Source organism: Typopeltis vanoorti, chromosome 15 (genome assembly GCF_054136105.1).
Source record: "Typopeltis vanoorti isolate ZY-2024b chromosome 15, IOZ_Tvanoo_1.0, whole genome shotgun sequence".
Classification (NCBI taxonomy): Eukaryota; Metazoa; Arthropoda; class Arachnida; order Uropygi; family Thelyphonidae; genus Typopeltis; species Typopeltis vanoorti.
In genome coordinates, this window is record NC_143563.1 from 88,065,864 (window position 1) to 88,093,547 (window position 27,684).

At 35.0% G+C, this 27,684-nt stretch overlaps 1 protein-coding gene across 1 annotated transcript in view; it reads right to left on the minus strand.

The window, feature by feature from the left end:
• Window positions 1-27,684, minus strand: part of LOC150098956 (unconventional myosin-Ib-like) — a 574,946-nt gene that overhangs the window by 466,509 nt on the left and 80,753 nt on the right. The window contains exons 3-4 of the mRNA XM_090405778.1: window positions 21,730-21,845; window positions 17,157-17,251 (exon numbers count right to left, since the gene is read on the minus strand). Of these exons, the coding sequence (XP_090261904.1) occupies window positions 17,157-17,251; window positions 21,730-21,845 (211 nt within the window). The remainder of the gene's footprint in view (window positions 1-17,156; window positions 17,252-21,729; window positions 21,846-27,684) is intronic.

Sequence of the window (27,684 nt, forward strand, 5' to 3'; positions counted from 1 at the left end):
TAATTTACGCTAAAATTTATCAAATATATTGTTGCTGTTCTGTGTCTTACTTCAGACACATAGGCAGACGATACTGCATAATAATGTAAGAGTATAGAGGTTATATGCGTTTCCTGAAAGGAAGTCGAGTTTTGCAGATCATACCATTGTTTCGAAGCTACTGTATTTACTTCGCTTAATTATCCTCTACTTCTTCAATATCTTCATCTATAAATTGATTGTAATGTTTACCATCAGCAACGTTATAGTGTGACTAATTATTTTGTTTTCATTTCTTGTGATGGTTTTCTAACGTCATGTTTCTTTAGAATTGTGTTGGGCATCAGTATAATTCCACTTTGCGTATGCGTGCAATGCTTAAAGCACTCGTTAAAATACTTTGTCTGTTTATGTTTTCTGTATGAGAGACTTGCGAAGAGGCTAGGGGAGAACGAAAGGAAGTTATTATGATCAACACACCGTCATTCAAACAGCAGCAAGTTGTGTTCATAGGATACGTCATAAAATTGTAGTCGTGTCGACTCTTATCATAGGTTGTGAGTTGCCTCAGCGATTCCGGATGTATCTTAGTAGGAACTCGTCGAGCTTGACTTGACACTAATCTTAGCAGTCGAGTTACAAAATAGAAGTCTAGGATGCTAAATTGTTTGCAACAAATGCGAATTAATTAACTATGGTCTGGACCACTTCTCAAACTAAATATTTAAAACAATTCTGACGAAATTAATTCGGAAAAAGAGAGTTTAAATACATCGACTTAGACAAATAATTAACTTCAATTTTCAAGTGTAATTAACAGGAAAGGATAATAAATAATTATTTAATACCAAATAGGCTGTCTTCCTTTGCGAATTTAAAAAAAGTTTCTAAAGATGCCACGAGAAGTCGAGAATAACATCGGCTGATTTGTGTTACTGACAGCATGGATAATGTAAGCAAGGATCCCCTTTTCTTTGATAGAAGAGGCAAAAATTAGCTTCGGTGGCGTTGAAGGCTAAAGGATGGAATGGAAATCAATGTTTAAAAGGCACTGGTTGAAGATAATCTTGGAGCTTGGGATTACTGAATAATGTATGGTTTGTCAAATGAGTAGGAGATCGCTATCATCAGCAAAAATACTATGACTGGGATTAGAGGCGACTCGGAGTAGGTCATTTATTTATAGGGGAAAGGATATATGCTACCACGGTGCCTCAAGTAACTCTTGATTGGCAAGGTACGAAGCCATCCACCATGAACAGAGAGAAAGCTGGCTATCCAATCGCAGAGAGTGGCAAATATATCAAAGGATGGCAATTTGCTTAAGTCTCGATACCAGACACGATCATAAGCCGTTGATTTAACAGCATTCCGCTTTAAGCGTCCCCTATAAATATCCTAGGAAACAAATGCCTAGGAATTTAATTTCATCGCAAATGTAAACATACCAACGAATTAGAAATCTTTGTGCAGATGAATGTAATTAACTTATGCAGGGTATATGCAAAACACTTGGTCACATGCGTCATAACGTGTTCTAGGCAACTATTTCAGATTACTGCTGGTTTGTAATCGTCAATCACAATGAATCTTTCGGAATTCCATAAAGAGCTAATTGTGAGTGCCAGTCTCTGGCTGGTGCCCCGATTTTGAAAACAACAGAGCTGATTGTTTTTTCAAATGGCGAGATATCCTGGGTGTTTCATTACTGAAACACCTCTCCATCTGATTAGACTTCTACGGACAAACAGAACTTACTGTGTACCGCAATTGAACGAAGCATTTAATGAAGGCAGTTCACGAACCATATCTCACCGAGCTATAAGCAGGGAATTGAAGAGCATCGAATTGGCAATCGTTAAAAGGAGGTTCAAAAGGCTATTAAATAAGTCTAATTCAATGCTCGGTATATGTACAACCTGCGGGACAGAATGGGTGGCTTAAGTTATTTGAAATTATGGAAGATTAAACTGTTCAACGAAAGGATCATTTTGAATAAGTTCCCAATACCAAATTAAAATACCGATTTCAAGCCCTAAGAACCAGATTCTTTACGAATTCTTTCATTCCATACAAGCTGGAACAGCTTTTAGAATATATATCTTCGAATTCATGAATTTATAATAACAAAATCTTTGTTACAAAATTTTGTAACAAAAGTTACAAAATCTATAATAACAACCTCTTATTATAGATTTTGTAACATTTTATTGCGCAATACTTATATTACGAACAAATACACTGCATTCAAACAAGTACAGCATGCTCTGAGGTAGAGCAGATCTAACAATATTTTATTTGCATATGTGTTGTATTTGGTGCAAATAACGGAGTTCAATACAGTCAGGGCGGAAAGTTTCATTAAGGAAATACTTAGCATATTTTGAGATCAATAGTTGCCATTCGAAATTAACTTCAAAGCACCGAATTCACTTCTCTGGGAAGAGAATTATCAGTCAAAGCGTTTATTTACCAAATCCATATGTGGGGTGAATTGTTACATCTTTTCATGACAATTCTCTACTCTAAACGATTTACCAATAAATAATGAATTATCCTAATATGTCTAATTCTCCACACTTATCATCATGTCAACATATGGGGGATGCCTCCCAAAGTCATTTGAAGTGGGATTCGAAACCAGCCTATTAGTAGGAGAATAGAGAAACTATCCACTGAGATACCTTTATGCGCTAAATACGGTTGTTATTAGGCCTTATTTTTCACTGAAACAAGCCTTCTGGTGTGGTTAGATAATTTTGAAATACGTTTCGCGTTACTGAACCCTCACACGAGTACCCAACGTCCATTCCTGCAACTATTTTCCAACAAGGAAATGCACAAGCTTTGCTAGTCGCTGTAAGAAATTTTATATCCACCAATTTGGGCTGGCCAGTTAATCTAAATAGACCAAAACCACCTCGATTAACGCTGTTAGTCTTTCTTATTTTTGAACTACGTGAAAGAAGCTTTGCACTACACACAAGAGAGTTATTGCAAACTGATATCCACTCAGCTTGCACAATTAAGCGCCACAGTTATAGAAATAATTTGAGAATAAGCCTGAACATTAATCCATTGCCATACGGATATTGCGCATGCTACTGGACGATGCACCTGTCAATGTTCGCTTATGTGGGGAAAAATATAAAAAAAAAAACCTAAAGCTGTTCCAGTTATTTTTCAAAAAGCACCAAACCGTGCGCGTGTATCGCTACGGTCAGCAGTTATCACAGTTATCTGTCCCTTTACCCAAAGTAAAGGGACAGATAACTGTGATCTCTGATTCTACAGAGTTAGTCAAACTTAGTGTATCTAATTAGCATTCCTCATTAGATACGTTTTTTTTTTGTAAAGCGTGGTTTGGTGAGATTGCTCGGGATCTTCGCCTGCCAAATGCACATGTGCCTAACATCATTACAGAATAACACGCTAGTGTTACCGCTGCTGATGATCGATCCACGCAGTAGTACCGAACTCGACAGGAACGAAGAATGCCACGACAGCTTCGTGCAGAGGTTATAGGAATAGCAGACAGAGGGCATTGGTTTGCGAAGCTCCCACAGAATGGGAAAACTGTTCTTCATTATACCTCCTACAAACCTGCCCTCATATTTTGTTTTCATCTGTGTAAAATCAGTGTTTTAACTAGCATTATTCTGGTGGTTAGAGTAAAAATATTCTCTCTCACCCGCCCCCCCTTCAACTTTTAAAGAGTTCTGTTCTACAAAATATTTGATAGCGCCAACTGTCTTGTTTGCCATGTTAACAGGTTAGCTAATAAATCTGATTTTTATTGGAAGAATACAAAACTCTTACTATCAGCTTCTGAAATTATGAGAGTTGGAAATAATGACTAGAAGAAAGATGGATAATCACTGAACCCTGATTCTATAAGAGTGCTCCTTGTAATCGGAATTGTCATGTTGATATACTGATTACATTCTCACTGTTCAAAGAAGAAGTCTAGACTATGCTTGTAATGCTAAATGCGAAACAATCAGATATAAACTGTGCGCCATTGAAAGAAGCCGATTGGTAACTCATTTCATCCAGAAAAAATGAACAAAATGGGTAAGAATGAATATCTTCCTACTTGGAGTGTCTCCATTGCGCAATCGCAAAGAATTTTGTAAGAATTTAAGTGAAGATAAGTTAATCGGTCTGATCCCATACGGAAGTAGAAGATTGTTTCCTCCAGGAAACTTATCATCCCGCAAAACAAACGCATGATTTTTTATTAAATAATAGACACGAAACATTGGCCTCATAATTGCTTCGGTGGGCATTCCGATCAGCCCAATCCTATTTTAATAATTTAACCTTTTCCATATTCTATATGATTTTGGTTCATTTATATCTCCCCCACCCCCGAACGGATAATTCCTCAGGTTTTGTGTCATATTATATATCACTGTGCAAATAAATTAAAAAAAAATAATTTAAAAGATTCTATACCCATTTCGATCAAGAGTGAGACCATTACACCAAAACAGAATCCATCCAATATTGGTCTAAATAATCACACAGTACAGACGAACTTCGGGCTCAGATTGGAACAGAAAACTTGTCTTGGGCCAATTAACAAAAAAAGTTAAGGGAATCACAAATCATATTTCAAATGAATAATTTTGACACGTGATGTGCTGAGAAGCGTATTACAAGGCGGAGTACCGAAATACATTAGCCATGCTATCAAATATATGAGTATGGGAACTAAAGATAAATTGTAATGAAATAAAAGTTCCGGATGTAATCACAAACGCTTAAGTTAATCAGCGTCCTCATTCCCTAGGTTATAATCCTGAAGTCCATACAAAATTCACAAACACCTTTTGATCCTGACTCATAGCAATATCAGAAAAAAAAATAGTTTACTCTTTTCCTGGAATCGTTCTATTATGCACTTGAGGATTTATTATTATCAATCTTGCTTTATCCCTATTCTGCCATTTTGTGCATGGTAGATTTTGTAATAGGCATTCATAGACAGCAGCTATGACTAAATGATGGTCCAATGAGAGGATGGATCCGGTTGAAAAGTCACCTCATTTTATCTAATAATTTTCCATGTAATTTCTGTGTTTCTTATTCAAAAAAGATATATCTACAATAAGCCATTTTTCTTACAAAAAGAAACGTATAAAAGGGCAGTCTTACGAAGGCTACAATAATCAAATATCAAAATTCAAATACAAGGAATAATGACACACGCGCACACACACAAGTGCTACCACAATAAATGGTATTTTATCCATTTACGAGCCAAATTCTTTAGCCATTAAAAAAGTCTTGCATTAAATAAACAGAACTGGAGATAGAATGATGTTACATATACAATTAAGAAAAAAAAACGTACCCCCCCCCCTCAAGAAGAGTTAAGTTTTCACGTAATTTAAGATTTACCGCCTGCTTCTGGATCGCAACGTTCTCTCTAAACACACATTCATATTCAGTTGTTCGTTATTTAAATTAAATTCCGATTAAAATAACTGGAACTTAATTTTAATTCTCAATTATGGCTGTTGACAGTCAATGCATATTTTCAACATAAGTGATGTTCGCAGTTCGACACGGGAAAATTATATTTTGCATTCAACTGCTGTAAGACTGTCCTACGACAACAGTAGTTGCGAGTTGTTTAAAGGATGACTGCATTAAAAGCAACGTTCGCCGGCTTCCGTTCCATCCGTTACTTCAGTAATTTACATTAATTCATAATCTCCAAGGAGACACAGAACTGGCGTAGACGGGTGTGGTTAATGCATAGCTGTATTTATTACACATACTCACGACGTGTTATGTGCAGGGTGTACATTAATATTACAAACACCGAAGGAAATGCGCGTGTGTCGTAAAATGATATTTAAATGAGCATTCTCTGACACTGCTAAAGAGTACCAGCATCCGTTAATAGCGAACTAGTGAAGTATGATTATTAACACGCTTCCTGAATTGATTTAGGAAACAAAATAAAAAGTTTTATGACGCTTGAAGAAATTAGATATTTTTTAAAAAAAGTGTTAAGTATATAGCAGTTCTATTAGGGAATTTGCGACTGTAGTTAAAAATATTCAATAAATTAATTCATTGTTTAGATTAGATTAAGCAACAGAAATTTATGCGGATTAATATGAAGTTGTCTAAAGCAGGGAGAAACAGAAAAAATTAGGGTGAAAGGCAAGGTACGTTTCTTTCGAGAGGGGGGAATAATCCTCAGTTACCATATTAAGACTGACAAACTGTCTGAAAAAAAGCTTGAGTAAATGCATAATAATATTGATCGATAACACTTTTTAACACTAAACGTCAATTCGCATCGATATCCTGGTACTTAATCCTACCAGGATATCGATGTCAGTATAAACGCTTTGAATCTTCCTGTGACATACCTTGCTTATCTAAAAACTGAAATGGCAAAAGGCTTGGTTTACAATAATTGTGTACCTTACGTAATAATTTGCCTTATTTTACTTGATTTATCCACAGTAAAAATATGCTACAGATTTCTAATCTTTCCTTGGAAGAACTGCCAAAAACAAATTGTTTAGTTCATAACAATATTCGTAAGTACCTGTAAAAATAAACCAATTCTTGAGAGATATTCAGATATAACGCCCATGAAGACCAGAATGATTACACTTCGGTTATATCTGTTTTTACTTTAGTAGTAATGACAAAGCAAAAATCATGTGGCAGTCGGAAATGGATTTGCTTAATGAAACAACAGTAGAATTACGCAAAAAATGGCTGCTTATAAAAAAAAGGGGGGGGCAGTTGTTTCTGATACAACACTATATAAGATGTGACGACAGTATGTAATGTGAATTCGATGTCGTGCAAAAGTCGAACCAACATTTGGAAAAATGTATCATCTAAGAACTTCATTACGAAGTAGTATGAAGTTCTTAGATTATAGAAGAACTTCATTACGAAGTAGTATGAAGTTCTTAGATTATAGAAGAACTTCATTACGAAGTAGTATGAAGTTCTTAGATTATACAAGAACTTCATTACGAAGTAGTATGGGACGCTTATCGAATAAAGTTAACCACGAAGAAAAGCAAATTTGCAATAGCAAAGAGTAAAATATTGAAGTTTTGTACACAATGCTCGAAAGTTGGTTCACAGCAGAGATGACACACAACTGTGCGGCCAATTCGATCCTGCACGCTCTTGTGACGAAAGCAGTTCGTTTCACTTTTCATGTCGATTTTTCGGAAATGACCAAACACCTCTGCACAATGATTGGTATTTCTGTTTAGTGAAGACGCAACTAGTCATCTATCTAACAAGGATGTTTGGGAATGTCCTTAAGTGGATGAGGAATGTCATCTCTAGGTATGAAACCCGCTCATTGAAGGCTTCAAGCGGTTTGGAAAAAACTCCGTGTTTGGTCTCTAGAAAAGGGGATTTCCTCAACTATGTAAAACATAAATAAAAATAAAATACATATAAAATAAAAAAATAGGAAAATACTCAGACCACACAAATATAATATAGCTTTACAAAATAAATAGCATCTTTCTCAGGAGAAAGCCACATAAAAACACACACATCCATATCGACAATGTTCAGTGAAATAGATGATAGATGTGTGGTTCTCCAACCGGCCTCCTGTTCGTAAACCCGTCGTTTCAGGCAGAAATCAAAAATAAAGATTACATCGGTGTCGATAGTAAATGATTGGATTGTTCACGAGCATCGGCTGAATCTAACTTTATTTTCTTTACTCTAAAGAGAAATAGAATAATGTGGAAAACATTTACAATGAGGAAATGGAACTGAGTGAAGACTAGAATAAAATTTTGTGCAGCATGTATTGAACCTCCAGCTTTCTCCGAAGGATGACCGGATATTATAATACATATCATTAATTCATTCACCTGAGAGATTCCTACCAAAAAGTGCTGGTCACCGACAAGTTGAAGACGTGCTTTTTTTATAGCTTTGTCGGACATGGTCAGTGAACGTTACTAGTAGAATGTCTTCTTATCCATCCATAAGAAATGAAAATCAACGGAAGAGCATTCTAGAGTCTATTACTTTCAATATTGAAAGAACTCTCGAGTCGTTAGAATGTTAAACGGTAACAATGATGTTAGATTATCCCAATACTTTCACATATTTAATAAATCTTCACACTTTGAGGTTCTTTCTAGAAATTTAGACCTCCCACAATTTAACTTGCTCAACAGCAAAGTCATTTTTCTTTCAGTGAATTCACACAACAAACAACGGCTCGCTTTCGATTACTTTCGCAATACCCTCCATCTCGATTTTACGTCTCTGAAAAGTACGAGTAGTTAAGGTCGCAACTTGCTATACATTTGTTTTCAACTGCATAACGAATCTACCAGCCAATTCTCAGCATCGATTCATTCAGTACTACACAGATCATTTTTCATCCTTCCTTTCCAGTCCTGAATATAGTTCGTCTTCTCAACATGTGTTCCTCACATTGCCAGCATGCCTGACTTCATCCGGAATATCATATTAGGGCAAAGATCAGTGTATAATAAATACCATAATTCAGAAACAAAGCTACCACTCGAAATAAGAATTTGAAAAGGCCAAAGATAGTTAAACTGATTCATGCCCACTAGTAATGGTAATCTTAAGTTATTGGTCTCAATTTCTGCCCATACTTATTACCATCATACGTACATCAATAGTTCAGTAGATCAATCACTCGTACGAAATCTCGTTACAAACATTCACAGAAAAGTTCAAAATCAACCAAAGTTATTGCGCTTGATTTGACATTTGATAAAGCATAAAGACATCGGGGAATATACTCCCAACATACTTGTAAAATATGGAAATAGAGAAACTGCGACTCCTCAGCTTCTCCTATGGTCCCTGACTATGTACGAGGATGGTTCGTTTTTGCTGCTAACTTCTGACAATTATTGATATCTCAAGGCTCTATTCTTTCACCCACTCCAACTATTTTATATATTAAAAACCTTTTTCGACCCACTGTAAATTCCATTCGCAATTTTGTTGATGAGAACAATCTGCACTCCCTCTTGATTCAAAAATTTATATACGAAGAAAATATGTCATGTATTAGCTTCATTTGTTATGTCCTTCATTCTCATAATTCTAATCAATTTCGAACTCCGTGGCTTCATTAGAATGGAGTTCGTAGAGTCAAGAATAGTAATATGGAAAAAAATAAGCTGCATTTTCCCAGTGGACACGATTTTTGGGTGTTGTTAAGTATTTAGAGCCAAGATTTTGTGCTCGTTTTGTGTGTCTGCGCTGTATTTCATTTAATTCTCTTGAAAGAACAGCCTGTCTAGCATAGCATGCGTTTCCAAAAGTGCACCAAATGTTTATATTCCTGTATGTTTGTTGAACATGTGGTTATCTTCGTTAGTCGTTAAATGATTTTTACCTCCCTGTGTGAGATAACCATCATCCTGTTTTTGAAGTTGATGCTTGAAAAAGTTCAAGTTCGATTTTCAGAGCAGGATTGCATAATTATCCAATTATCAGCCTACACACCGACAGGGCTAATCTACTAAAGGAGGTTTACAGCATGTATTGAATGTGCTGCGTTATAAGGTAGCGATTCAGTACTATTGAGTGTGACAAATATCACATGATATACGCAAAAGGAAAGTCTCCATTGTAATGAAGGGTTCAATCATCCATTCGATCGCTCTCGAAAAGAAAAAAATCTTTCCTACAAAACTGAATCGAAAATATAATTTTTGAATGATAAAGAGTCTCTGTTCTTCCTTTTGGAAGGAAGAAATTACTATTTATTTTACTAAAAAACAACTCACAATGTGTACTAGAAAATATAAATTTCATTGTTTTTATTTAGATTGCGATCAGCGAGCTCTCATGAAATTCTAATGCGGGTTCACCAGGGTAAATAATGGTGGCTAATGCAAACAGTTTTACTTTGTATTCGCATAAAGCAGTAATACATATTTACTTCAGAGAGAGAGAGAGACACTGGCACGTAATGTATCCTTTACTCTAAGAATAAAGAACAATCTTTTCACTACCCCATGATTATAAACTTTTCCTTCTATCACTCCGATTAAGACTGACATACGCAAATAATTAACAATGAAGGTTGGACCAATGAGATATGAACATTAATAGCCGGAAGAAAACATAACAGCAGCATGAAATCAAATAACTAAAAAATATTTTTAGCAATTTTCATTAAATGAACAGTCTGCAATAAAATATTACATACCTCAACATTCAGCTTTGTTCACAGTTATTTCTTTAACGTTAACTTAATGTTCAAACTGCGTAATCTGAAACTGTGTAGTTTTCTAACCACGGGGTGAGAAAACTACAGGTAAAAAAAAATACAGAAATGATTCAAGATGGACATAAAAATGATTTCACGTGTGTTTGGTGATAGCATTCTTGTAATTATAATGCTATTCTTTATCATTTAATTGAATGAAGCTTTCAGATTAGTTTCGCGAAGTGCGTAACCATCTGTTAATTCATTTTACCTGTCCGTTCGCACTCAAGTAATTCCTCAGCTTTGTTTGGACCGATTTCACTGAAATTTGCAAACGCATAAATGGGCTAAACTACTAAATTGTAATAACGAAATAATATATTTAAATGACTACTGGATACTAGTAATTCACCAACTGCATCGCCAAATGTAACGATCAATCGTAAAAGTGTTTAACTGTTGCACATCTTCAGTATAATCTACTGTTCTTTGTAACTAGGGTTACGTACATTTGGGGTAGCTGACGCCTCGGTATTTTTACCTCAAGATACATACAGTGCTTTTGCTTCATTTACTAGGTTTCTATTGAAAAGGGGGGGGTAATACAATTTCTTACCTTTTCATGAGGTTTTTTTTTAAATAAAATGAATTATTCATCTATCCCCTTTTGATGTTTTTCTGCCAACTATTGACGCAGTTGTCTGTACTTTAACGCTGTTCGTATAAACTCTAGTATAGAATTTGAAAAAGGATACCAGTATTGTTGACTGTTTTATGTGCACAGCAGATTCACAAGTGAATTTTCAGGAGCGAGAAAGATACATCCTGTCTCTTGTCGTTTGTGACTTGGTACATTGCTGATTTCGTGAAATCACGGCCACTCGCTCAATCTCATTTTCCTATTTCCTCCTGTAGGAAAATTTCTGTGTGAAAGGTTCAAAAATAACCGCTATGCTTACTATTCGCTTGATATGTGTTGCGTACGGCTGGAGGCATCAAGTTGGGGGAGCACTTGGACAGAAGACAGCTATTGAAGTCTATTGCTCCACTATTATATTATCGACTATTTATTGAGTTATTACGCCTCACTTCTATGGAGTATATTTTCTGGCGATATCTGTGCATTTTTTGAGGCTCAAACCTTTTTTAATGCAGGAAGATACATAAGCAAGAATACGCGCTGTGCGAGATTACTTCCCCTTAAGAAGAAGTATTCTGTGGTTCTTTGCTATTGCAGCATGGGCAACTAAGGCAATGACGCTATTAAATTGAGTGTGCTCGGCCAGATTGCCTGTTTTGGTAGAATAAAAACCATGTGAAGCTTTCTTGACGGAACTGAACCAGGCTTTAATAACTGACCAAATCTATGAGGGCATAGAACTTTGGCTCTTGATCCACGTTAATCGGGAAAGTAGCTTTCCAGTTTTCCACTTATATCGAGGCATTTTTGTCTGATAAGTCGACTGGGGATGAGCGAATATTTTAGTGTGCCGGAATCTCTCGACTCTGATGCAGTGCATCGATGATAAAATTTAATAACTTTATAAGTCTTAGCACGATTTTGTTGTTAGCCTAGATGTCCCACTGCAGGGCAAAGGCCTCCCTCACGCTCTCCGATCCTAGGCCACTCCTGTCCATGAGACACTGAGTCGGTTTTCGATGTTATCTCTCCATCTTTTTTCTTGTCGTCCAAGTTTTCTGACTACTTCTCTCGGCAGCCAATCTGTTGCTCTCTTTGATCATCTATCATCTTGATATCTTGCCAAGTGGCCTACCCAATCTCATTTTGATTTCTTAGCTCTCCCAGTGATGTCTTTTATTTTTGTTAGGTCTCTTAAGTCCTTGTTCCTTATTCTATCTAGTCTGGATACTCCGAGTAAATTCCACTGGATTGTTCTTTGGCAAACTAAGAGCTTTTTTTTTTTTTTTTTTACGTCTGTGTAGTGGTTAGTACCCAAGTCTGGGAACCATAAGTCAAAGTTGGCAGGCCAATCATATCTAATATTATTCTCTTTAGACAAATGATGAGGTCCCTTTCATCCAATGCTTTATTTCCCAGTAGCTCTTCCAAGCATTGTCGATTCTGCATTGTATTTCAAGGTCAAAGCGATTTGAAATGGAGAGTATTTGTAGTTTTCTACATATTCTATTATAATGTTTTCAACACCAGTGGGAATATGTTCATGATTTGTCATTACTTTTATTTTATGACAGGTTATTGTTTGACCTATTTCCTTGCTTTTATGCTTAATTCATTGATCATCAGATTAAATTGAGAGCCATCTTCAGCAAAGAGAACTACGTCATCTGCAAAACGTAGATTGTTTAATATCTTTTCCTGAATATTAATACCATAATCATCCCAATTCTGGTCCCTATAAATGGCTTCAAGGGCTGCTATAAAACGTTTGGGTGCAAAGAGATCACCTTGTTTCGTGCCTTTCTCCATCCTAAAGAAGTCTCCGCTTCCTTCCAACCTGATAGATGTCTCACTATTTTTTTCATAAATGGTTTGAAGTCGCCGAATATATTTCTCCTCGATTTCTATGTCTTTCAAAGAACAGAAAAGAGGGCTAGGGAATCAAATGCTTTGCTATAGTCAATGAAGGCCATTTCAGAATACAAATGGTTTTGTAAATATTTTTAAACTATTTGATTAACTGCGTGTAGATGGTCGATTGTAATCCCCCCCCCCCCGAAACCTGCTTGTTCATATGGTCGTTCAGAATGCAGATTGCTAAAATTCTTTTGAGAATTATTGTTGTAAACATTTTATAGTTGTGTGATATAAACAATGTCTAGAAGTTTACAGATTTTACGTCTTTTTTTGTGAAGAATTATTTCTGATTTCAGCCATTGATTAGGAAAAATCTCATCCTTTAGAATTCTATTGCACAGAGTACGTAATAATGGTAATAAGATGTCCAACCCGTATTTGAAAAGCTCTGCAGGCATTTCATCTGGTCCTGGGCACTTAATGTATTTCAATTTATCGAGAGCTGTTAGATTTCTATTTCTATTATGGGTAGAACGTTGGCAATTTTCACATATTGTTTGTTGAGTTTGATCCAATTACGAGAGGGAATCTATTTTTTGCCTTCATAAAGGTCATTTTAGCTATTCTTGGTGAGGTTCTATTTTCCATTGCCTTGAATATTTCATTTGTATTGAATTTTCTCAAATCATTTCGGATTTCTCTTTTGACAAATTTGTCAAATTCTGCAAATTTAATCATATCTCTCGATTACTGTAATCTGCGTTTTTTTAGTAATTCTCTTTCATTAGTATATTAGTTTAGTTTTGAGAGATCATATCATTTTTCCTGCCAGTACAGTTATTTAGAGGCTTAATTGAAGTTAATAATGGTTTCAATAGAGTTGCAAAGTTCTTGAACATCAGTTTCTAACTGTGTCAGATTTTGAGAAGCAATCAAGTTTGTCAAATTTTCTTTGCATTTTTCTTTTTGTTGGTCTATTGCATTAACCATTGATATTTAGCTTATTTGTTTTGATATGCTTAATCCTGTTTTTATCTTTTGATAATGAGATCATTCCTCTCACCATTCTATGATCTGCACTGAATATAAAATCATTAAGCACCTGTACGGAGGTAAATATATACAGTACTTGTATTTAGGCAGAGAATGAAGTCGATCATCCTATTGCTACTACCATTAAAAGAAATATGAATCCACCAACTGTTGAACCTCTTTTTGAATACTGAATTCATTATTGTTTGATTATTACTTGCTGCTAAGTCAAATAATCATTCTCCCTGGGCATTTCTAGAACCATAACCATATGGTCTCAGCACTTTGTCCTGTTGTGATATCCTTAATCCTATTGTGGCATTGAAGTCTCTCATGATTATTAACTGTTGTGTTTTCTCTTTGGAAATTATACTTGATACATGATTATAAAACACTTCTGTTTCTTCCAAACTATCTTGAGGTAGGGGCATATACTTGGATAATCAAGATCTCTCTTTATGAGTTTTATTTTCTGGATTGCAATTCTTTCCGAGTATCCTTTAAATTCTATCATATGTTGTTTCCATTTATTTTTATTACGAATCCCACTCCATGAAGACTGATAGTTTCGCGTTTATGGTAAAATATCACGCCAGTTTCTTTCAAGAATCTGTTCAGATAAGCGCCTGACTTCTGATGTTCGAATTATATCTTATTTTTAAATTTAAGGGCTTCTTCCAATTCTAGCAATCTTTCTTCAGATTTGCGTTCTAACGTTTAGAGTTGAAATGGTGGGATTTTGCAGTTTTTGCATCTAGTGAAGGCCTTGCAGAAGGATTTGAGTCAACACTATCATTTTTCCTGGGAAGATTTGTCGAGTTCAGGTTTTAGCCCTGGACAGTGTGGGTCTTCTTTTTGATCTGTGGCATAGATTGAGGGGGATATGGTCTAATCTCTCACGTTGACCAAACGTCTTGAGAGATGCATTTTTGAGCTTCTTGCTAGTTCCTAGATACACCGCCTCTAACCTGAGGGACAGAGGTCTTTTGCAGTCCCCCCTAACCTGGAGTAGTCAGACATTGCAATGTTTTTAGTAGACAGTGGAAGCTACAGTTTGAGAGTAAAGAGTCACCCCACCCCTCGAAATGCTCTAATACAGTGTTTCTCGAAGTGTGGTACGCGTACCCCCGGGGTACGCGAAAGGTCGTTAGGGGATATGTGGCAATTTTCGGCTATGCATAATTAAAGGAGTCATTATATTTTTCAACAAACCGTGCAATTAGAGACAACCGGGATAAAACGGACTAACTAATGAATCACATCCCCTCTCTAACAGAAACTGCTGTATAGACCAAGCAAAACCATATGTTGCCGGTGGAATATATGGTTTTGCTTGACGCCACCCTCGTCGTTAACGTGTTAAAACTAAGAAATATATAGTGAATGTGTTTCAGATATTATGGAATTCGGTTCAAGGGAATTAGCATTTCAACTCAACTGTTGAAATGCTAATTTGTCTTTGGTTCGCGCGATCTTTTGTTAATACTGCACCAATCATATGCAGTTCTTCGCTGCTCTACGTATCTCAAGACTTGTAAATTACTAGTAATTTTTGCTTGAAATAATGGGATAACGCTATTTGGGTAGATGACTTTGACGACACACACACAAAGAAACCGTTCTCGATGCCAAAAGTAGTGATGGCGAGTAGGAGCTTGTAAGTCGCACCATTTTAAGTTTTTTTTCTGAAAACTTAAGTTTCCGAAAATTCCCCCACGTATCTCGCAACACGATTTTTGAACTTTAATTTTGGGAAAAAGTTAGAGTTATATTCGAGTAAATACATTATTTTTTTAGCTTTCAAATTCTTAAGTATGGTCATTGGTTAAAGATTGGATTTATAAAACCCACAAAAGAGAGCAAAATAGCAAATACAAGTAGCTGTAAGGAACAAGAAAACGAAGAGTGTTTCGTCTGACATCTCTAGAGAACCAAAATTTAAAAATAATTTAATTTATATGAACATATAAATTAAAATATAATAGATATTTAATTTTAATTACTTTTTTTATTAATGAATGAATGAATTTATTTTTAATTTATTAATTAGGAGTACTTGATAATAATGGAAATTTAAGAAGGGGTACGCGGATATCTTAAGTTTGAGAAACACTGCTCTAATAACTTAGTTACATTTGGGGGGGGGGGGTACAAGAGGTAAGAAAAGAAGACCAGCCTACGGATATAACATACGAAGTGTATATTGGTGCTTTTTACTGTAGATTGTTCAATGGGATAAACTCTCCATTAACATATTAACTTTTTTAAAAAATATTCTACCATTTCTTACAAAATAAAAGCACGAGAGAAATAACAACAGCGGCCGTAATTCTAGAATAATTATTTTGACTAAATAGCTATGATTTTTAACTGAAAAAGTTAAAAATAGTGTTGACCGAAACCAATTATGTAAGTGAATTATTGGTTATGAGAAACTGCCTACATCTTTTTAAACTACATCTTTCAACTGCGCATTTAAAATATCAAGCTAAACCAGATTTCATTTAGTACACAAATATGAACTGAGCATTCCACGTGTTTCGATTCATACATTTGGAGCTATTACTTAGAGAACAAGTTCAACTACTATCAACTGTCATGTAATTCTCTAGTTAAAAGCAAATCACAGTAGAAGAATTGTTAGTCAAGGAAAATAACATTAGTTTCATTGGTGTGAACCACAAGACTTATGTCTACCACTTAGTTACATTTGGACAAGATCAACCTTTCCATTAACCTGTTCAGTATATGCATGTATTTGCAATCGCTGATCAGTGTGAAAAGTACAGTAGGAAGGCAAAAAAAAGTCTTCTTATCTGATATTATCAGTTAAAACAAATTAAAATGCGTAAAAACAAACTTGAAAAACAACTGAATAATATACGCAATATTTTAATTAAAATATATACGACAGTGAGGAAAACGTTATTAGTTGAATTTCTATCGTCACCCTACTTTATATTTTTTTAAAATAAATACACAACAAAAAAGACAGATACTTAATTCTACTTTTAGACAAGTGAAAGAATTTATTCCTTTCCATTGAATACTATAAAACCAGTTTTTATAATATAATTAAGTAGTGTCTATAGCTCTCCGTCGTTTTCAAAAAACGAAGTTATATTTATGACATGACACCATATAAACTTTTATTCACCTCGAACGAAGCTCTAAAGGCAAAGTCCTTTTTCGAAGTTATGGATACAAGAGGCAGAATATTAAATATTTATGACTTCGCTCAAAGAAAGAAGCTTAGCGATAGGAGTTGAATAAAGCTGTTCTTTACCAGTTAGAACACGACATTTATAAAGAACGACAGAATTTACTTTCATTGCTGCACCAAGTCTGCTTAAAAGAATACACTAAACTTCAATAAAAATATTTATGCTGCACTAGTCGACAGCTAATCAATAACATTCAGCCTACCTGTCTTTCCCGAACCGCTTTCGCCAGTTATGATAGCACACTGGTCAACATTTCGATCTTTCATTGCTTGAAAGCCATCATCCACTACAGCATACCTAGAAAGAAATTTTCTAATTAAAAACACTATTCAATTTGTTAAAATATTGATTAAAATGAACTGAACAAAATTAAAATACTACTGGAATGTACCCAAGGTATCTAGAAACGCATACTTTTTCTGGACGTTCTTTTGATGATGATCATTTAGCAGATGATCAACTTTCATCTATCAGATGCAAGTATGAATGTGGCAATGTCTAGAGTCTTCTTTTTCACTGCTTTATTAACGCAAGTTAACGGGTAAATCGTAAAGGAAAGAGATGCATATTGAAGACATGAACTACGGGAGTGGAGAGAATGTTATGTGCTGGTTTCGTATAGCCAACAATATAGCCCGGATCATAATTATGATACGTAACCTGTATCATAATTGCATTACATGGCAATTGTTGAACAGAATGTCATCTCAGAGGTTACTTTTTTTTTCACATAAAAATATACATATACACATATACATACACAATACACAAAGAATAACTACGATGAAAAGCCAAAAGGCTATTTTTTTTCTGGCGAGGTTGATATAAGTTAAGGGGATAAAAATCCCTTCTTGTTTTTCAGCCAGTAAGCGAAACTAAGATCGAACACTACGATCTGTAACGTTTCATGCCGACGAACTGTCAGTGTATCCAAGCGTAAGTGACCACTTGGTAGTGCCACACCACGGCAACTCGTTGCAAAGGTGAAGCAAGCTTCCTCACTGTTCTTGATATTTTCTCATAATGTAAAACACAGCTCTTAAGAGATATAGTATAGTACTGTTTTACATTATGAGGAGAGGTCACTACCCAGACCGGTTTCAACCTTTTTTGAGGTCTCATCAGTGAGTAGCTAGACCTAGTTAATATCAGAGTTTAAGTGAAGAAAACTTACATACTTTTGCTATACGATTGACCGAAAGGTGTGTCACTATATTACATTATAACATAGTATAACTACGATGAAAAGCCAAAAGGCTATTTTTTTTCTGGCGAGATTTTTATCCCCTTAACTTATATCAACCTCGCCAGAAAAAAAAATAGCCTTTTGGCTTTTCATCGTAGTTATACTATGTTATAATGTAATATAGTGACACACCTTTCGGTCAATCGTATAGCAAAAGTATGTAAGTTTTCTTCACTTAAACTCTGATATTAACTAGGTCTACCTACTACTATCCTACTCTACCTTTCTTTAATCTCCCCTATTACTACCTGCTGACCCTCAGCAATCTTTATACTCCAAAGGCCGATGATGAAAGACATTAACTCCCATTCTAGCTACTCACTGATGAGACCTCAAAAAAGGTTGAAACCGGTCTGGGTAGTGACCTCTCCTCATAATGTAAAACAGTACTACATCTCTTAAGAGCTGTGTTTTACATTATGAGAAAATATCAAGAACAGTGAGGAAGCTTGCTTCACCTTTGCAACGAGTTGCCGTGGTGTGGCACTACCAAGTGGTCACTTGCGCTTGGATACGCTGACAGTTCGTCGGCATGAAACGTTACAGATCGTAGTGTTCGATCTTAGTTTCGCTTACTGGCTGAAAAACAAGAAGGGATTTTTATCCCCTTAACTCATACACAAAGAATGTTTATATTTAAAAAAAATATTTAGCACATGAAGTTTCCTACATAATTAAATGCATCAAAAGGCAAATACTTTTCATATCCGGGCTATATTGTTGGACAGCAGACTCAGGCGAAAAAATATCTTCTGCAAAACATTATACTCGACTTTAAGCGAGTCTTGAAATCTATGTGAAACCCTCCTAAAGTCTGTCTTTAATGCTTTTTCAATCGATCTTGAACATAAAGTAAAGCAAAGGCTAGGTTTAAGTATGTCATTAATTAAATCCTAATAAAACTTTGTTCGTTTAAGGCAGATATCCATCCCAATTTAACAGTTATTACTTATAATTGCAGGCGTAGACTTCTGTGGTGATTACATCACATTTTTTTTATTATTGTTATATAAAATACTGAAATAATAGTTCGACAAGTTTCGTAAATCGTAGGATTTACATCTTCAGGGGGTAAATAATATAACTTAAAGTTTAAACAAGAGAATTAATAAATATAAAATCATAACCGTCTGGCTATTCATAAAACTCAAATAACAGAATGCAGATATATAATGTTTACTATTTTTTATGAAGGAAAATGTTTTTCCTATATGTTAAAAAACAGTAAACATTTCATAGAAAAAGTGAAAGATATACATATTGGTCCAACAGACATCTTAGCAAGTCTAGACATTATCAGCTTGTTTACAAATGTCCCGAGACAAGAAATTTTGTATCTCCTAGAAGACCTCTTCCCTCCGGACATCTTGAATCTTTTTAAACATTGTATAAACAATACTTTTCCACCTATAAAGTTAGAATCTGAGAACAAAAAGAAGGATTGGCCATGGGTTCATCATTATCACCGGTATTAGCAAACCTATTTATGGAAAAATTTGAAAACAATGCTCTTAAGAATTACCATAAAAAACCAAAAATATGGCTACGCTATGTGGACGATATTTTCATCATATTCAGTGGAACAACAGATGAACTTATCAATTTCAAAGATTATCTCAACAATTTGCACAACACCATAAAATTCACTTTAGAACAAGAAAAAAAAAAAAAATTCCTTTTCTGGATATCCTATTAGAAGTTAATGAAGAAAGTAAACTCTCCTTCTCAGTATATAGGAAGCCGACAAACACTGGAAGATTTCTAAATGCAACCTCACACCACCATCCTTCACAAAAAATAAGCTTAATTAAAACTCTTCGAGACAGAGCATACAATATCTCCAGCACACAAGAAAGATGTAATGAAGAACTAAAATACTTAAAACAAATCCTCCAGCAGAATGGATATGAAACAAAAACCATCAAGAGAATCCTTAAAATGCCTCCAACTAACAACACAATAAAACAGGATTACAAAAACGCAATCTCGCTTCCTTATATCAGAAGTGTTACAGATAAGCTAGCCAAATTAATGAACAAACACAACATAAAAGTAGCCTTCCTTCCTATGGAAAAAATCTCAAGATTCCTATATCCACCAAAACCACCTCATCATCCTCTTAAAAAACCAGGAGTCTACAAAATCCATTGCTCTTGCGGGATTTGCTACGTAGGACAGACAGGAATATCTGGAGAAATATGCATGGCTGAACACCAAAAAGACGTACAATACAAAAGAGAACAAAAAAACGGGTCTTGCTTTCCATACCACTTCCACTGGACACGATGTACTCTGGCATAAAACGACGATGTCATACATAGAAAACAACAGTTATATAAGAAAATTTAAAGAAGCTGCTAATATGCTAAAAAACCCAACCCAATGCAATAAAAATCAAGGTTTTATTCTCCATCAAGTGTGGTCAGCTCTAATAAAAAATCTACCTCAATCTGAGCTCGGACTGTATGAACGAGAACAAGAACACGTGACATCGTCCAGTATTGTTCAACGTGAATATCTGCATTCTGTTATTTGAGTTTTATGAACAGCCAGACGGTTATGATTTGTATTTATTAATTCTCTTGTTTAAACTTTAAGTTATACTATTTACCCCCTGAAGATGTAAATCCTACGATTTACGAAACTTGTCGGAAACTATTATTTTAGTGTTTTATATAACTGAATAATAAAAAATGTGGTGTAATCACCGAAATATATCTTTTGAGTTATTACTTAAATTCAAACAATCTCTACTGCTTCTAATATGTCACATACTGGAGATTTTAAGGTGATGTCATTAAATAAATGATAGATATACGAAGATCCTAGGACGCAAATATGTAAATATTATACCTTACACTGAATCTTTATCATATTAAATCTTTTAAAAAGTATTTTCAATTGGTTACAACGTAAATTATAACTCCAAGAAATTATCTTCTTGTTTATTCTTTTACCCAACTGTAAGCAAACAAAGGCGGCGCTTGAAGTATCTTCACGACTAGGCTATTTGTATATAACAGTTGTTTACTTTGTATTAATTGCCTCAGTAATCCATAATGCAAAGCACATTTTCTTTCAGACCCGTATATTGCTATGCATTATGAGAAAGCTCATTACGCAGACCAGTTTTGACCTTTATTTTTCAGAGGGATCTGGCTCCCCACTGATGAGACCTCAGAGGTCGAAACCGATCTGGGTAGTGACCCTTCCCATAATGTATAACAATATACATTCGAAAGCAAAATTTGCTTGCATTGTGGGATACTGATGCGTAGTTAACAGACTCTATATACAAGTAGCCTGATCGTGATGATACCATACGCACAATCTTTATTTGCTTATTTTTTTATAAAGAATTAAACAATATAATTTCTTGGTAAGTCTAAGACCGAATCTTCTGCAATTCCGAAACAAATACATTACAGGTCTATACACAGTAACAGCAAATCTTTTTTGTTATTAACATGCTTTTAACCGGGAAAAACCGAAATGCTTCTATTCACATGAAAACTGACGAGATGCTTACACATGTGGAGGTAATTCAAACATACTGCACTGGTGATAGGCATCGATAACATCTTGTGAGTAAAGAGCCAGCTTTTTATAAGGATTGATGGATACTACTACGTTGCCGATGTAAGTCTGTGGGAAAAAATATTGTATTAGAATAATATAATCTGAACCAATAAATGGAGATAAAGTTTAGCAGAAAGTTTTAAACTGTATTAATAAATTCTGTTTTAAAAAATAGATCATGTATCATGCAGCATTTAGTAATTTCTATTTTATCAAAAATACTGTTTACAGTAATTTATGTTCTTTAGAACATGAAATCGGACAATATGAAACACTCAAAGTTCCAATAATAGTGATGCCAATGGCAGAATAGGTGAAAATAACTGAAAAATAACTTCATTTTATGATTCTGAGAACAATTTAAGTCACAACCAAATCGTCACCGCACGTCTCTGAATTGATGTACTATTATTATGATATCTGATGATGTTTACAAGCAAACAAAGCAGCGACTCAGCATAGTTTCTGTAACGTTCGGACTGGTCTGAGTGCTAAGTAGTGTCAGCAAACAATCATACCATAACAACTAAGCTGCAGTAATATAGTACCCCTTTAAATTTAGCTCAACATAATGGCGTTTAATGTAAGTAATGCCGAGTAATGTAAGTTTTGTTTTATACAAATGCGTACATTTAAGTAAGCGCCAGCTTGTGAATTCCGAGTTGCAAGATAAAGATGATATCACTACGTATGAAATCTATGCATTAACATTACTATAAGAGAAAATATTTTTATGTCAGACGATTAAGACATTTCAAAAGAGAGGGGGTGGGGTAAGATGGATCTCCTAAACATTTTCTGGAGTATAATGGCCTAGAAGAAGAACGTTAGTATGAATATTCAAGTACCCTCTGCGCCATCTTAAATCGCGTCTTAACACGAGTTGCGAAAGGAGATCGGCATTTTGGTTAATCTCTAAAACCCAAGATAACTATTAATTACGAGTAAATTGTTTGATATAGTCAAAAAGTGCATGAACACTTCCCAAATGAGAGGGGTTGTGAGTGAAGTTATGTGCGTTGAAACCTGTAAGACTTGCTCTGAACCCTCTATGCATCACATGTGGCGTTGCCATCGCCACATGTGATGTACCGGTAACGTCGTAAAAGCGAGTTAAGTATTAGATACGACGTTGCAAGAAACGTTATGAAATAGCAGAACAGAAAATAAAGTGGGTAAGTGAGGCGTTTTCTGCAGGCGCTTAATTAATCCCGGTGAAATTTAAAACTAAACTGATTAAATAAATGGGGTCAATATTTGCATCTTCCTCATAATTGCCAGCGTATACGAAAATGAAAACTTCAGCTCTTAGGACTGCATAAAGAGAGGTCGCATGTAACAAGTGGCAGGGCGAACACATGTGGAGTTTATTATAAAATTACGCCGAGGGTAAGAACCTTGAGCAAGCGTATTATGCCAGTTAAATGCGTCTATTCATCTTCTGGTTTGCCTATTTTGTATAGGGAAAATCTTTCATCTCCGTATGTGACCAGACCACATCTAACTAAACTACAATCGAGCATCGGAAATGTTCCTCATATTCTTGGAATTTGACCTTCCCAAGCAAAGGGTATAAATCTTCCAAGTACATGGAGAAATGGCTCGTTATCGGTTCATAATATTCTCTGCTTGTTTCTGGAGCACAGGAAGAGGAGTGATTGTCCTCTCCTTCAGTTGCAAAGCTCCCTGTTCGTGTATTTTAGACCGTAATGCATCCTTTTTCCCTCACGTAAACCGATTATCAAAATTCTTAGAACCAGAGTATATTAAGTTTAAGTTGTCGGCGTTCTCTGGCCAGCATGCAAGCTATCTGAAATGAATAAACACTTCGATCTTCACGAGAACAACTAACTCACCGTTAGCTGAAAAGCTTCGTAAATGCTTTTCATTTATAAGACTTTTAAGCTTTGTAACTTATCTACGGAAAATGTAAATTTCAAGCTAAAAGGCACTAGCGTTACCATCTGCTCTATGAAAGCACTGTGAAGCCGGAAAATTAATCTCAAAAATCGTTTTTTTTTACGAGTTTAAGGTGCAATATTGGATACTTATCCAGATGAAAGAAACCATTTTACAAAATAATGATAAAAATTAATCAGTAAATAAAAAGTAGTCATATTGTCTAACATCTGTATAGGCATAAAACAGAACATTCTGTATGCATGTATAGAACTTAAAACCTGTATACTGGAAATGAAGCCTTGTGGTGTGTTAATTTAATTTTTTTTGTTAATTATTTTCTTCTTTCTTTTTATATAATTCCGAAACTTCTCTGTAGACCAAACATCGCAACTTTTCAAGCCACTTCAGACCCCCAATAAGTGACATAGTGGGTCACACCGGACGATAAAATTTATCTCCCACTTAAACACAATAAACATCCATGCCCAAGGAGGAATTTGAACTTGCAATCTCTTGGTTAAAGAATGAATACGATAACAACTAGGCCAACCAGGACATCCGGGTTGGTATTACGGCAGAATCAGCTAAGGCTACGAGTGGGTGTACTACGTCTGTCAATTGCCCTACCCCGTTTTTAATTCTTCGGGCTTGCGCGTTTTGCGTGATGAAAATCTCGAGGTTCCTGGAGAAAACATCATATGAAAACGACCATCTCACCTTTAGATGAAAAGTATTCATAAAGGTGTTTTACTTTCAAGATGAGACACGATTCAGAGTCTCGGTATCGTCGTTACAGATAGAGCTACGGAAGCTCCAAAACAGATGGAATGCACAGTCGTGATATGATAGTATAGAGTTCAAGCAAGGCTCAATGCGAATACGTTTTTGTAGCTATGGAATAAAGTATTCTTAGATACCTAAAATAATGGATTTCTGCCTGGCCGATGCATGTGAGCGTGAAGCGGATGAGTCAGCCACAAACACTTAACTGTGGAATATTTCACGTCTGTTATATCACCCCCCCCCCCTGTATATTACTACTTTCATGACGAGTTAGCAAACATTCTTCTGGAGCGTCGTTCAGATGTTAAATATCTTCTATAAGTTGCTTATATATAAAAATGGATTTATTTCTTACTTGTGATAACACTAAGCTCTTCTGGTTTCGTCTTACAAACCTCTTTAAAACCCATAAAGTTCCTTTGCCTTAAGCCATTATACATCCCAAACAATTGTGATCTCTATAAAAATTCGGGGTCCAGTGTTAAGTTTGTTTGACAGGGCCTTAAATTGTTAATCCACGAATGTAATAAAGATCAAATAGGTTAATAGGTAACACCTTCCCCACCTACTGATTCATTACAACTAACTTCCAAAAGCGCAACAGTTTTTTTTTTTTTTTTTAGTACTCGGGCTGCAACTACAAATATCAACGTATTTGTAGAGGCAGCCCGATGAAAAATCCATCCCAGTGATGAGGTGTTGTAGAAGCAGATCGGTAGTATGTGTGGCAGAACATCATGAAACCGAAGCACTTCAGATTGCAGTCGCATCTTTTTGGACGACAGCATGCAAATATTTCCATGCGTGCTATGACTATTTGGTTTTTTTTAAAAAAATAAACATTTCCACCCTCTGGAACGAAGAGAGAGATGACACACTGGAAATAATAGAAGCGTGATTGTTTGCTAGAAAATGTGAAAACTCACGTTAATGACTGAACTTAACTTATATTCTTAAATGATTAATTAATAACACTACAGTATGTAGTGTTTATTAATTAGTCGCTAAACTATTTGTATATTCTTCTACTCCCATTGTACTCTTCATCCAAAATCGCCATCTACTACTTATTTTAGAATTCGCTAAATCACGTGTGTGTTAATCCAACACCGTTTTTGAATATCTAATAGAAGTGTATATACTAATATGTACTTCTGGAAAAGAGCAGCTAACAAATATATAATCCCATATTTTTCTTTCTTTGATGAATAAGTAGAAGGGTGTAAATAAGTCTTTATTCCTTACACCCATCTACTTATTCATTGTAAACAAGTGTGTTAATTACCACAATAGATAAATACTTTTTATGGAAACAATCAATATTAGCAACAAAGTGCTATCTTGGAGGTAGTATTATCATCCTTGAATAGCCATTGAGATTTAACTGACATGAAAATAATGCTTAAATACACTTTTGCATTTTATTAGCTCGAAACGGAATGATTAACTCACTCATTCAGGAGGAAAGGGATGGATTTAATCGTGCTCAAAAATTGCATCTATTATAAGTACGATAAGATTTTTTTTCTTATATTAAATGGAGTGTAGCGCGAAAATTTCCAATTAGCTGCAATCCTGTCATACATGAACGATTTCTTAGATCCGAGTGTGCTACGATCGATTGTGAAAATGAACCTTGAGGAAAATTCAGTGAATCTATATGCTATGTGCAATATCAATTGTTTGCATATAGCGTATATTATTACTTACTCAAATATTATATTGATTAACAAAACAAAATATATGTCCAAAACTTTCCTGTAATTAATGATTTTCCCTCTAAATTTTCTAATGCTGCACCGAGAAGGAGTATAAGCATATGATCTACTTAGTACTTCGTTTGTTTCACAAAGATGTGGTGGGAAAAAAAAACGAACTTGCCATGCATGATGGAAATATGTTTACTGTGTAAAACAGGAATTTATAACTGTAATATGGTGAGAACTTTTGACCTTTCTCAGGAGAGAGTCAAAAGAAGAACTCTGAGTGTTTTCGAAAAAATGAACATATTCAACGTCAGCAACTTTTAAAAGAAAATCACTGCTATTACTGCATCACGGCAATGTGATGTGGGAAAGTTTCCTTAATCTTGAAGCGAATTTTAATGTTACTTTAGCCTCCATCTGCCAATATAACGGAATAACTGCTAACTGACCTGGGGAAGGTTAGTTAACTACACTAAATGTGTAGTTAGAAGTGAAAATTCTGGAGTAAAAATGACGAGTTTAGTGTATTTTTTGCATCTGATTATATTCACTCTTCAAAGTATAAAATTAGTTCTGTATTAAATTTACATATTTCAGTAGTACATTCCTGTTTAAATGTATCGCAGAGCTGTTCTGCAGTAAATCAGTTAGGCGAGGGGGTAGTCTGGATAAGTGCTCTCGCTTCGTAATTTACATAAATACTTGCATAACGAAGCGTAGAACCTGTACTTCAACCGTTTATTTCCAACTTCGAGTTAAAGAAAATGTTAAGCAATCATTTACAAAGACAAATACTTTACAACGAAAGAATCCCGAAATTGGTAATATACGTGTATATAGTAATAAAGAAAACTCAAGAGATGTAAAATTATAATTACATTTTCCTCCATGTATTTTCGGAATTTCTTAATGTAATTTCAACTGGAAGGACTTAACAAGTCCTTCAAGAACAAATGCTAAGCTAATCTTTAGAATTTAGTACTTCGGTAGAAGCTATTCAAATATTTTTATACAAGTATCAATTTGAGATTTAAAATGTAAAAAATACCTAAATCAAAACATACAGACTAATGTATCTGATTGTTCTAGTTCAATGTGTACAAATATACATGTTCCTAGTATAAATGTCGTTCTTTAATTTTGGGGAACATTATTATGAAAATAATAGAGATATAAGAAAGTAAAGTTAATGGAAACAAAAGATCTCTTACCTTTGCGTCAAGATGGAAACCTTTGCATAGCATCGTTTGCATATTGCTGGTCACGATAACCAATTTTCAATACATTTTAAGTTAATTATTTTATTTATGTATGCGTCTATAAATCATTCGAAATTACATTTCTTAAGTAGAAATAATAATAATACAAAATCGAGGATTGTCATAGAAAGTATAGAGAACGTAAACAGCTGGATTAAAGAATTTTGAAACCTACCTTTAAGGACAATATTTAGCATAAGTGCATATTTCAAATTAGAACATCCCCAAGTAAAATAATAAAACGTAAATTGAAGC